Genomic DNA, 14,378 nt, shown 5'->3' with positions numbered 1-14,378 from the left:
AGGATAGCACCACTTTTACCTCAGGCATGAGTCTGAGGAATAGCACACATCTCAAGAGAGTCAGTAATCTCTTACACAGGAAGGGAGAACGTGCTGAGAAAACAACCAGCGAACCAAATCCACAAAAGCAGGTAAGAGCAGCAAAACCAAACGGGAGAAGAGAAGCCAAAGGGAAGTTGTAAGGGGCTTTCACAGAGCACCCACAAATAGGCTAGCTGAAACAAAGAGTTAATGAGGAAATAACAGGAGGTAGGACTTGAAGAATCACTCACATGGTTACAAATCTGCCTAACTATATAGGTCATCTCTAGAGAGACTGTCAAATCGGGAACACCTCATACCCACAGAATCAGAATCTCCAGCACAACGCTGTCCAATAGACCTTTCTGTTATCCTGGGTATATTCTGTATCTGCATTGATGAAGGACTGTATTCATTTAATTACTTTTAATTTTAATTCATTAATATACAGCCACATGTTGCTATTGGAGACCCCACCTGGTTTGGCTCCTCAAGCCAACCATTTGCCCAAAATGTTCACATGGATAAAACAAAAACACTTACTGCAACTCAAATAGTGACAAAATTTCCCTCTTCTATCTGAAAAACAGGAAATGATATTATTCTGGCAAGACTTTGTTCTCCATGATTCCATGTTTTTCTTTGTGATCTCTGAAATTCAAGAGATTTCAGACCATCTGTTTAATAAAACTTCAAAGAGTTTTTCCAGGAATTAACTATTCTAAAATACATAGAAATTTTTCTTCTTTAATACAAATGTTTCAGAGCTTTGATGGAATAACATACATTCTATCTTTAATGCATTTTGAATTTTCTATTTATTGCTATATTTTTGTTTGGTGGGGGGACTGTTTTGCTATTTTCTATTTGGAACAAATTTGGTCCTTTCTTCTTTTGATAGTCACCTTTATAACTAACTATATTTAAACGTCAGTGTCTTAATAGCAACTAAAAAGATCAGGAAATTAATATGTATTCCCTACCATCCACCTCCTTTTCTGTTCTCATATCCCTATTTATTATTATCAATTCAAGTTTTTTTATTTTTTAGTATTATCAATTCAAATATATATTTTCTGCCCTTCCAAATGAAAAACCACTCACCTTGATAAAAATCATAGCAATATAAGAGTTTTACTTTCTGTTTGCATTCTGCTGTTTATGAACAATGTACCATTTGCTCTAAGTAGACATCCCTTTCTTGTTCTTCATGTTCCCCAAATAATTGTAAAAGCCCATTCGGTTACTCTAGAAATTTTCAGAATCCTCAGCTGAAAATCCTTTGGATTTCTTAACTATTCTCACAGTTCTGACCCTATGTCTAATATACCTCTTTTATACATGAAATTCCTTTACATGTTCTTTAAACTCTTGGCTCATAGAACTATTTGAGCCATATAATTATGGTTATATAACTCTTTATAGATGCCCTTCCCTTTTCTTCCACATTTCAATCATAAAAATTTTCTCTGAACTTTCTACTATTAATACTATCTCATTTTTAAACTAGTAGGCCCAAGACCAACCATATCCAACATTTCCCAGCTTGGCTATCATTGATCCTAAAACATGATCTCCCTTTACCTTTAGCCATTTCTCCTCTTTTTTTTTTTTATGTGGATCATTTTTTTAAAGACTTTATTGAATTTGTTACAGTATTGTTTCTGTTTTATGTTTTGGATTTTTTGGCTGAGAAGCCAAGAGGCACGTGAGATCTTAACTCCCCAACCAGGAACTGAACCTGCAGCCCCTGTAGTGGAAGTGAAGAGTCTTAACCACTGGACTGCCAGGAAGTCTCCATTTCTCCTTTTTGTCATTATCTGTCCAAAATGAAAAAGTTCCCTTAGCTTTCTACCTTTGATATAATTATTGCTCATTTCAGATAACTAAATGAAAACCTTTACAAATACTCAAATGATTTGACATCCCTGGCTCAGAAGGTGAAGAATCTGCCTTCAATGCAGGAGAAGGGGATTTGATTCCTGAGTTGGGAAAATCCCCTGGAGAAGGAAATGGGAACCCACTCCAGTTCTTACCTGAAGAATTCCATGGACAGAGGAGCCTGGCACGCTATCATCCATGGGGTTGCAAAGAGTTGGACACAACTGAGTGACTGATATACATCAATATCATTACTACTTTTCTGTACCACTTTTTTTAATCTCAGAAATATGCCATCTATTTATTGTATCCAATGAAAACAATTTTTAGTAAGTATTCAAAAAATCATTTTTCTCTTTGTTCAGTCACCCAAATTTACCATGCGTCAATTAATTCATGGATTTCTATACATACATGTTGATGTGTACATTCAGAACTACACTTAATCTCTCTTCAAGATTTGTTTCCTGGGAACAAATTTATGGACTGCTACTGTCAAGTTCTGATCACATACAATGAAGAATATGTGACTTGGTTTTATTTATAAAAGCTTATCACATACATACTTCCTTTTTGCATTTTATTAATTAGCAGGTGACGAAACACCACCCATACTGTTTAAATGCCTACTCTCTATTCCCTCTGTGCCCTTTTCACTGCCCTCCCCTCTCGCACTATTCATTTCTCCATGACAGATACATTTATGACCTCACTTTATGATTTTAACCAGGCACTGTTCTCTTTTCTTCCATTGGTAATACAAAGAATTCTTGATCTAATCCACCTTTGAGAGTTACAAAGCCCATAATTCAAATATCTTAAGCCATAATTTAGTTCAGACTTGGCAAATAAATACCACGTATGCTGCTCCTATCAACACTCCACAGCAGATAACTTTTTGGCCATGCCCAGACACGGCTCCTTAAACAGCATTCTAAGCAGTTATTACCAGTTAACTGACTGGAGTAAGCACCAGAAATTAAAACCTATTGGACATCTTTTGTCCAGGTAATTAAATTCAACTCTATGATTTCATCATGAGAAATGCCGGACTGGAAGAAACACAAACTGGAATCAAGATTGCCGGGAGAAATATCAATAACCTCAGATATGCAGATGACACCACCCTTATGGCAGAAAGTGAAGAGGAACTCAAAAGCCTCTTGATGAAAGTGAAAGTGGAGAGCGAAAAAATTGGCTTAAAGCTTACCATTCAGAAAATGAAGATCATGGCATCTGGTCCCACCACTTCATGGGAAATAGATGGGGAAACAGTGGAAACAGTATCAGACTTTATTTTTCTGGGCCCCAAAATCACTACAGATGGTGACTGCAGCCATGAAATTAAAAGATGCTTACTCCTTGGAAGGAAAGTTATGACCAACCTAGACAGCATATTCAAAAGCAGAGACATTACTTTGCCAACAAAGGTTCGTCTAGTTAAGGCTATGGTTTTTCCTGTGGTCATGTATGGATGTGAGAGTTGGACTGTGAAGAAGGCTGAGCGCCGAAGAATTGATGCTTTTGAACTGTGGTGTTGGAGAAGACTCTTGAGAGTCCCTTGGACTGCAAGGAGATCCAACCAGTCCATTGTGAAGGAGATCAGCCCTGGGATTTCTTTGGAAAGAATGATGCTGAGGCTGAAACTCCAGTACTTTGGCCACCTCATGCGAAGAGTTGGCTCATTGGAAAAGACTGATGCTGGGAGGGATTGGGGGCAGGAGGAGAAGGGGACGACAGAGGATGAGATGGCTGGATGGCATCACTGACTTGATGGACGTGAGTCTGAGTGAACTCTGGGAGTTGGTGATGGCAAGAGTCGGACACAACTGAGCGACTGATCTGATCTGATCTGATGATTTCATCTACATTAAGCTATCTTTTCTTTCAAAAGCCCCCAACTTTGCTTAATAGTAAATGAAAATGCTACCAATCTCTTCAATTGGCTGTTCAGGATCTTAGTGCCTAGGTTAACAGCTCATATTCTTTTTCCTACCCTAACATGTCTGTAGAGTTTTACACATCAGCGACAGAGGCTCACAATTAGAAAGATTCTTATACTAAATGAGAAGAGGGTGGAGAATGAAGGACCAGGAATGAAGGTTAGGCCTACCCAAGCTAATCATCCCAACTGAAGAAAAGGAGAATGAAAAAACAGTCACTGGTATAGATGCTTTCTAGATTTCTCAGTCTCATTAGTTCTTATAGGAACCAGCAGAACTGATAGATATAATGTTAGCAAGTTTTTTCTTCTGCTGTTGCTACATAATCCAAGAAAGCATGCCCCTTCACTAACCATGTCAATTCCACATGCTCATCTTAAAATAAAAGGAGATAAGAGATCTTATACTTCAGGGAATCAAGAAAATCTCATTCTTTATCAATAGTTCACACTGCTGAATTTCAAAATGAGAGTTACTGGGGATTTATCTTTCAATGAGAAATTCAGAATTAAAATTCTACAAATCCAGCCAATCAACAGAAAGCATTACCTCCAGGTCTGTTTCCTTTTGCAGTTCTTGTATCAAGGTCATAGTCTTATTGAAAGTAGCACAAATGCGGCTCTTAGTCTCTTTCTGCTCCACAGCAATTGGTTTAAAGCGAACATGCAAAGTTTGATATCGAGACTTTATTGCTGACAATTCCTTTAAAAGTGTAACTGGATTTTTCTACATTAGGAAAAAAATTAATATATATTAAATCTGGAAAGGAAAAATAAAGCTTATTTTTAGAATTAAAATATATACAACACATACTACCATCCATTTAATAGAACACTATAAAAAATTATCTAACTATGTGACAGAATGGGAGGAAGGAAAGAAAGAGAGAAGTATAAGACCTAGATACTATTCTCAAGGAATTTAAAGCCTAGGTACAGAAATAACCCTTCTCACATACACACACACACAAAATAGCAATATTAAACAGCAAATAATGTCACATTAGATACATAATATTTGATGTATAGTTCATAATAATTACACAGTACTTCTAAGACACAATCCTAAATGTTATTCAGAAGGTATTGAAGGAACTATTTTGATTTGTTCTTATAGAAAAGATAACTTGAAACCACTTATCATAAAATTCTTAAATACACTGTCACAGGGCTAAAGTATGTATGAGTACCAATTCAAGGTGTACCTCACTATACAAAATGCATGCCAACTCAAGCAACTGTGTTTATAAATTGTTAGTTTTTCAAATTAATTTTCAATGTAAATAACCACTGTTCCATAAAAGACATTTCAACTGTGACAGTTCAAAAGTGACGTTTCTGCCACTTAATGATTATTCTCATTCCTTCGTGGTTCTTTGGCAAACTCTCCAATACTAGGTATTCCAAACTTTCTCCATTCCTACCAGTTCCCATCCACTCATTCTTGGCAGAACATCTCACCCCATATACTTTACTGAGAAGACAGAAAACACCTGGGAGTTTCTATTCCTGCCTTTTCACGTGAAAATGAAAACATCTAATCTGATCCTTACTCAGCTCCTAACACTACCACTATTATTGTCTCCTCCCCATATCCTCCAGAACCTTACCATTCCTATATTTCAATAACCTTTTCACATTTCCCTTTATACAGACTTCCAGTATACATAGATTGTCCCTACAATGAGGGGAAAATAACTCCTCTTGACTCTTGCTTCAAAACTAGTGTCATTTTTCTTACTCCATTTGCCACCAACCTTCTAGGTCCTATAATAATATACTTCCTCAGTTTAATAGCCCATAGACTAATCCTTTGCCAAATTATTTTAAACAATCAAAAAGTCAGACCTGTCCTATAAATTTTTTAAACGTTTTATTTTCTATTGGGGTGCAGCCAATTAACAATGTTGTCATAATTTCCGGTGAACAGTCATACATATACATGTATCCATTCTCCCCGCAAACGCCCCCCACCCATCCAGGCTGACACGTAACACTGAGCAGAGTTTCATGTGCTATACAGTAGGTCCTTGTGGGTTATCCATTTTAAACATAGCAGTGTATACAAGTCCATTCCAAACTCCCTAACCATCCCTTCCGCCCATGCTTCCCCTTGGCAACCATAAGTTTGTTCTCTAAGTCTGAGTATCTGTTTATGTTTTATAAATAAGTTCACTTATGTCTTTTTAGATTCCATATATAAGGGATGTCATCAGATATTTCTTCTTCTCTGACTTACTTCCCTCAATACAACAATCTCTAGGTCCATCCATGTTGCTGCAAATAGCATCATTTCATTCTTCTTGATGACCAAGTAATATTCTATTGTATGTATGTACCATATCTTCTTTATCCATTCCTCTGTCCATGGGCATTTTGGTTGCTTCTGTCTTGACTACTGTAAACAGTGCTGCAATGAACCCTGGGGTGCATGTATCCTTTGGATTATGTTTTTCTCTGGACATATGCCCAGGAATGGGATTGCAGGGTCATATGGGAGATCTATTTTTAGTTTATTAAGGAACCTCCATACTGTTCTCCATAGTGACTGTACCGATTTACATTCCCACCAATAGTTAGGAGGGTTACCTTCTTTCCACACCCTATAACAATCAAAAAGTCAGACTTGCCCTGTAATTTTGATATCCCTCTTTTTGACTCTCCTTGAACTCTGATTTGCACAGAACTATACTATCTTGATTATTGTCTCACTATCAAATATTTCCTTTGTGGACCCTACCTTATGGCTACAGGCAGAGGCTCAGTTCATGGCCCTCTACTCCTTTCTTCCTTGGAGATATTTTGCTAAGCTTTTGATGATGGAAATGATAAATAAAGATAATTCTAACAGGAATGAATCAGAACAAAAAATCTAATTTAAAGACTGTTAATTCTACAAATAGTAATCAAGACTACACCATGAGCAGTAGAGGTAGGAAAAGGACAGAAAAGCAATATTATTAAAGAAAAGTTAAGAAAACTTAGTAGTACGTTTGATAGGGGCAAAGAAATAATAGATGACACCAAATGTGTAGTCTGGAAAATTGTGTGTATGAGGTAACTAGAGTAGTAAAGTTCACAGAGACAGAAGGTAGAATGGTTGTTGCCAGGGGTTGGGAAGAGGGGGAAATGGGGAGTTATTATTTAATGTATGCAGTTTCAGTTTGGAAAGACGAAATCAAGTTCTGGAGATGGATGGTAGTGATAGCTGCACAATGATATAAATGTACTAAAACCACGGAACTGCACACTTTGAAATGGAAAAAATGATGAATTTTCTCTTACGTATTTTACAACTTTTTTAAAAAACCCAAAAAACTGACAATGTATAATAGTACAACTGCTTTGGAAAACAATGTAGTAGTTCCTCAAAATATTAAATATAGGGTTACCATGTGCCCAGGAATTCCACTCTTAGGCATATACCCAAGTGAAATGAAATCAAACATCCATACAAAAACTTGTACATGAATGCTTATGGGAATATGATCATAATAGCCAAAAGGAAACAACCAAACTATTAACTGATCAAATAAATAAGAAAATGTGGTATGGCCATACAATGAAATATTATTCAGCAGCAAAAAGAAATGAAGTACTGATTCATGCTACAACCAGGATGAGCCTTTAAACATGTTAAGTGATATCCAGAAAAGATGAAAACTCCAATTTGAAAAGATACATGCACCCCAATGTTCACAGCAGCACTATTTACAATAGTCAAGACGTGAAAGCAACTTAAATGTCCATCAGTAGATGAATCGATAAAGAAGATGTGGTATACAATGGAGAAAAGACAGTCTCTTCAGCAAGTGGTGTTGGGAAAGCTGGACAGCTGCATGTAAATCAATGAACTTAGAACACTCCCTCACACCATACACAAAAATAAACTCAACATGGCTTAAAGACTTAAATATAAGACACGACACCATAAAACTCCTAGAAGAGAATAGAGGCAAGCCATTCTCTGACATAAAATCATACCACTGTTTCCTTAGGTCAGTCTCCCAAGTCAGTGGAAATAAAAGCAAAAATAAACAAATGGTACCTACTCAAACTTATTAGCTTTTGTACAGCAAAGGAAATCATAAACAAAACAAAAAGACATTCTATAGAATGGGAGAAAATATTTGCAAACAATAGGACCAACAAGGGCTTAATTGTTGCCAAAATACATAAACAACTCATACAACTCAATATCAAACAAAACCCAGTCAGAAAATAGGCAGAAGACTGAAATAGACATTTCTGCAAAGAAGACATACAGATGGCCAAGAGGCACATGAAAAGATGCTCCACATCACTAATTATTAGAGAAATGCAAATAAAAACTACAACGAGGTATCACCTCACACTGGTCAGAAAGGCCATCATTAAAAAGTCTATAAATAATAAATGCTGGAGAGGATGTGGAGAGAAAAGATCCTCCTACGCTGTTGGTAGGAATGTAAATTGGTGTAGCCACTATGGAGAACAGTATGGAAGTTCCTCAAAGAACTAAAAATAGTTACTATATAATCCAGCAATCCCACTCCTAGGTGTATATCTGGAGAAAACTCCAATTTGAAAAGATAAATGCACCCCAATATTCACTGACTATTTACAATAGCTAAGACATAAAAGCAACCTAAATGTCCATCCACAGATGAATGCATAAAGATGTGGTATATGTATACAATGGACTACCACTCATCTATAAAACAGAATGAAATATTCCATCTGCAGCAGCATGGATGCATCTGTAGATTTTCACACTAAGTGAAGTCAGAAAGAGAAAGACAAACATCATACAATATCACTTACATGTGGAACTATACTCGATAACTTCCAAATAAATGAAGTTATTTACAAAACAGAAACAGACCCACAGATGTGGAAAATCAGTTTATGCTTACCAAAGGTGAAATGGGGTGAGAGAGGGATAAACTGGGAATCTGGGATTAACAGATACATACTATTATGTATGTATTATGTATTCAACAGTACGTGAACCGTGAACTTCCAGATGTTCAAGCTAGATTTAGAAAAGGCAGAGGAATCAGATATCAAATCCGTTGGATCATCGAAAAAGCAAGAGAGTTCAAGGAAAACATCTACTTCTGCTTTATTGACTATGCCAAAGCCTTTGACTGTGTGGATCACAACAAACTATGCAAAATTTTTACAGAGACGGGAATACCAGACCACCTTACCTGCCTCCTGAGAAATCTGTATGCAGGTCAAGAAGCAACAGTTAGAACCAGACATGGAACAGACTGGTTCCAAATTGGAAAAGGAGTACTTCATGGCTGTATATTGTCACTCTGTTTATTTAACTTATATGCAGAGTACATCATGAGAAACGCTGGGCTGGATGAAGCACAAGCTGGAATCAAGACTGCCGGGAGAAATATCAATAACCTCAGATATGCAGATGACACCACCCTTATGGCGGAAAGTGAAGAACTAAAGAGCCTCTTGATGATAGTGAAAGAGAAGAGTGAAAAAGTTGGCTTAAAACATTCAAAAAACTAAGATCATGGCATCCGGTCCCATCACTTCATGGCAAATAGATGGGGAAACAATGGAAACAGTAAAAGACTTTATTTTCTTGGGCTCCAGAATCACTGCAGATGGTGACTGCAACCACAAAATTAAAAGACGCTTGCTCCTTGAAAGAAAAGCTATCACCAACCTAGACAGCATATTAAATAGCAGAGACATCACTTTGCTGACAAAGGTCCGTCTAGTCAAAGCTATGGTTTTTCCAGTAGTCATGTGAGAGTTGGACTATAAAGAAAGCTGAACACCAAAGAATTGATGTTTTTGAACTGTGGCATTGGAGAAGACTCTTGAGAGTCCCTTGGACTGCAAGATCAAACCAGTCAATCTTTAAGGAAATCAGTCCTGAATATTCATTCAAAGGACTGATTAATGCTCAAGCTGAAACTCCAGTACTGTGATCACCTGATGTGAAGAACTGACTCACTGGATAAGACCCTGATGCTGGAAAAGACAGAAGGCAGGAGGAGGAAAAGGGGACGACAGAAGATGAGGTGGTTGGATGGTATCACTGACTCTCTATGGACATGAGTTTGAGCTAGGTCCAGGAGCTGGTGATGGACAGGGAAGCCTGGCATGCTGCAGTCCACGGGGTCACAAAGAGTCGGACATGACTGAGTGACTGAACTCACTGACTGACTTATGTATAAAATAGATAAACAACAGGATCAACTGTATAGCACAGGGAACTATACTCAATATCTTGTAATAACCTATAATGGAAAAGAATTTGAAATATATATATACACACAGACACATATTTTTGTGTGTATAACTGAATCACTTTGCTCTCTACCTGAAAAACTGTAAATCAAATATATTTCAATTTTTAAATAAAATGCTAAACCAGATATAAAAGGCCACATATTGTGTGATTCTGTTTATATGAAATGTTCAGACAGCAAATCTGTAGGACAGGAAGTAGATTAGTAGTTGCTAGAAGCTGGCCAGGGGAGGGGGAAGTGGTTGTTAATGGGGAGAAACAGCTAATAGGTATGGGTTTCTTTCTGAGGTTATGAAAATACTCAAATATTTATTGTGATGATGGCCATACAATATACTAAACTGCTAAAAATTACAATAAACTAAACATACTAAAAACCACTAAATTATCTACTTTAAAAGAGTGAATTCTTTGGTATGTGAATTATAGCTCAGTAAAGCTGTTTTTTGAAAAAAAAGTTGTAGAAGAATAAAACAACTGGAAATGTGATAAAAATGAGAGATAGAAGGTGGGAGAAAAGTGGAAGCCCCAAACGAAATGTCTTCCAGATAGTACTTGAAATACACTGACTCAGATGAGTGCTTTGGCTAATTACCTGGGGTACCACTTGACCAGAATGGGTTGATTTTCTTCAGTAAGAGAGAAAAGAGGGAAGGACAAAGTCAAGTCAATTAAGGAGGTAGAATAGTTAAAACTATACTATAGAATCCTGGCATTCCATTATTTCATGTAAGCAGTAAAAACTGAACATTCACAGTGCTTTCCCAATTTTATTTAAAATTTTATTTTAATTTGAACGTTTACACAATTCCCCCGAAATTTCAATTGTATAATTTTTTTTAAGAAACAGTAAAGTACAATATTTCTTATCTGCTACCAAGTGCTATAAGAGAAAAAAAGAGTACCATAAAGTGATAAATTAATGTTTTACATGCTAAATTAATGTTAACAGACAAGGCTTAAAAATTTCTTTATCTCTATAGGCATGTGTACATATAGTTATAACTTTATGACTTATAAACAGTATTTCTAGTCAATCTAAACTTAGAATAAGTATATAATTTTATACAAACAGTCTATGTATCATCATCTTCCTCAGAGAATATCATGACAGCTAGGATTTCTCCCCTCTTAGTTAACCACTGCCCTAAAAGTATCTATATTCTTTCACAATTTCAGAGGCTTCCACAGTTGTTTACACATTTAGACTCAATAATTCTTGTTTACAGTTTAAAAATAAAAGAGGAGCCACAAATTTCCTTTACTATGAGTATAATCTCTCCAATATTCTGTGACCTAACTTCCAACACAAAAGGATTCTATGAATGTAATCCTTAATAATGTAAATGTTATACTCTACTATTAGAAATACTACCAGAAAATCTTTTAATAAAATATTCTGTTAAAAAGATATTTCTTTTGCAGATTACCTTGCCTGCTGAATCAGGATAATTAGTCTTGATTTCATATTCCAGCCTGTACTGAATGTAGTCCAGATCAGAGTCAGCTTTCTGGAACTAGAGATCAGCACAGATCATTAGTTCACAAACCAAAAGACGTTTCACAAAACATGATACTATAGCTGTTCTTTCTTTTCTCTTTATATTTTTAATATTATATATACTAATTTTGAAAATAGGAAAATAGGAAAGTATATTAAACTTCCATCATCTAGAATACACATGCTCTACTAAGAATTAACAATGGCTTCAGGAATTACCACCACACTCATCAATTAGGCAGTTTTTCTACCTCTGGAAGGATATGTGGTTTCAAGTTAAAGCACAGAACAAATTTATTTTTAGGGATACTCAGGCTGTTAACACAATTTACAGCCCTATTAACCAAAGAACTATAAATACGTGCCACACAGGCCAGAACTAGAAGGCTTAAAGAGCCATAAATTACACAAGAAAAGCTACATACAATATAATAATGGCGCAGCAGGCCAAGTAAGCACAATTTATTTAACCTGGGTCCTAGCGTGGAACCTTTATCTGCAGTAAACTTCTAAGGGAGAAAAAGGGGGAAAACTGCCATAGGCTGTAAAATACATGTGTGTTCATATGGAAAAGTTGGGAAGCATATATATTATTATTAAAAGTGGTTTATCTCTGAATGTGACATAATCTACAAATTATTCTTAATTTGGGAGAATTCTACATCTTTTACAAGATCTTAAAGCATGTACTGCCTTGAATTTATCAGGGAAACCACCATGGTCCTTTGAGTTTACTCTGAAAGGTAAAACGTGATTTCCTCAGGGAAGGTCTCTCATTCCTAGCCCACAGCTGAGGAGACTGCTTTAGGGACACAGTTCAGACCTGTCTGTCAACTTAAGCTCTGGACTAAAGATTGATTCTTGAAAATGTAAAGCCTTAATGGGAAGGGTAAAACCAACAAAAAGTAGTTCTTAGATCTAATGAGAAGCGCTATACAGATATTTTTATTATACAAAAAGTAAACCAAGGGTTCTACTTTGGAATGTAGAATAAGAAAAAAAGGTTCTCAGAAGTTAAAATGCTTCTAAAGTCAGAAGTTGTCATTATTGAACAAAGTTCAGAAAGAGATAAACTAAATCTTCCATCACTAATAATTTCTCATCATTGGCCTAAATTTGATCAGAAAACTTCAATTAATAACATTCAATTTTTACAACCAAAAACTTTTAGAGTAGAAATAGAAGGGAAAAAAGTCAGTTTTTGTTTTAAAAAAATTTCCCAGGAATCAGTCTGATTTGCATCTCTAACATCAAGGAGTTGCTGAATCAGAAAAACAAATGTATTAGTTCTTTGCTGCTGCTGCTGCTGCTGCTAAATCACATCAGTTGTGTCCGACTGTGCGACCCCATAGACGGAAGCCCACCAGACTCCTCTGTCCCTGGGATTCTCCAGGCAAGAATACTGGAGTGGGTTGCCATTTCCTTCTCCAGTTCTTTGTCTAAAAAGTATTTAAAATGTTTTCCAAAAGTGGAGGCATTTCATTTGTCTTATATACTTGTTACATTAGCTGCCATGATTAAATCTATCAATAATTAGACTTCTTTAAGCATACTATTACTATATATGTATTAATATATGTATATATGTAAAGAAATTCCTGTTGGTATAATTTCCCATATTAAAATATGCTCAAGAATTAACTTTTCCTTCACATGTGGATGGAGAGTAGGGAGAGGAAGTGGGAGGAAGACAAATCAATTAAGCAAAGGCTCTAAGCACTGAAGACCTGATTTAATTGCTGGAATAGACCATAATTCTGTAGCTTTATGTGTAATTTGAGGTCTTATACAACATTCTAAAGCATAACTTTAAATAAAAGATTTTAAAACTAATGTTTTAAACTAACCTAATAGTTACTACAAAATTCTTAGGATTATGGGATTCGTTACTCCATCCAGGGCTACCTTAAAATAGAATCTCTATTCTAGGAGCCCTTAACCTGATATTCTTAAGCCTATATGTTTTTAAACTTGATAGTTTAGCTCTGCTTAAATTTAACTGGCATAATCCCATAGTCCATTTTACAAAGTCTTCTCCTCAAGACAGTGGTTTCAGCTATGGCTTCATATAATGCCTGGAGGTCCACAAGGTACTAAAAACCACCGAATAGTACCTTAAAGAAGTGTTCCTTCTTTTAAGTAATATATATTTTAAAAAGATACCAAAGAGTATGCTTCCAATCAACAGCATGATGGAGCCAGCTAAATTTTTAGGAATTCTTGTAAGCCCATTGTTAAACAAGAGCATCACTAAAAATTAAATTATTAAATGTACAATTAGATTATTGAAAAAAAATACATACACAAAACCCCAAATTTCCTAGTTTTACTAATTTTACTCATCTATGCTCTTGAGCCCTATCATATCTATACAGTAGGAATATATCCCATGCTACTACTGCATGTCTTTCCAGCTCCATTTTCTGTGACATCCTGCTGGTAACCTGAAATCAGATAGGGTGGAAAAATACACAACAGGAAAGCTGGCAAATGCTAAAATTCAGGACTTCCCACTTTCACACAACTGCTGCATTTATATGTACATCACTGCTTCCAAAAAGTCTTTAAAATTTTCTTCCATTTCCCCTTTAAGTAATATGCCCATACTTTTATTTGGAAAATATTTCAGAGAACAAACAGAATTTTAAACAGATTTTTAAAGACAGGGGGTGCAGGGAATAGGGGGTCATTGTTTAACATATGCAGAGTTTGTTTAGCAATGATGAAGCTCTGGAGATGGGCGGTGGCGATGGTTGCACAATGAGAAT

At 36.0% G+C, this 14,378-nt stretch overlaps 1 protein-coding gene across 6 annotated transcripts in view; it reads right to left on the bottom strand.

The window, feature by feature from the left end:
- SKA2 (spindle and kinetochore associated complex subunit 2) overlaps positions 1-14,378 on the bottom strand; it is a 31,060-nt gene that overhangs the window by 2,236 nt on the left and 14,446 nt on the right. For 4 of the 6 annotated variants that reach the window (XM_086360645.1, XM_086360646.1, XM_086360643.1 and 1 more), the window contains 2 exons: positions 11,540-11,626; positions 4,395-4,571 (listed from right to left, as the gene is read on the bottom strand). In XM_086360645.1, the coding sequence (XP_086216771.1) occupies positions 4,395-4,571; positions 11,540-11,626 (264 nt within the window). Of the gene's footprint in view, positions 1-564; positions 4,572-11,539; positions 11,627-14,378 lie in introns of all 6 variants that reach the window. The other 2 variants (XR_015148324.1, XM_086360648.1) reach the window with 2 other exon arrangements.

This window comes from Bos grunniens, chromosome 19, assembly GCF_055505025.1.
Source record: "Bos grunniens cultivar Pamir isolate PY7600 chromosome 19, Bosgru_T2T1.0, whole genome shotgun sequence".
Classification (NCBI taxonomy): Eukaryota; Metazoa; Chordata; class Mammalia; order Artiodactyla; family Bovidae; genus Bos; species Bos grunniens.
The sequence above is the reverse complement of the archived record's forward strand: the minus strand, read 5'-3'. Positions and strand labels throughout refer to the sequence as shown.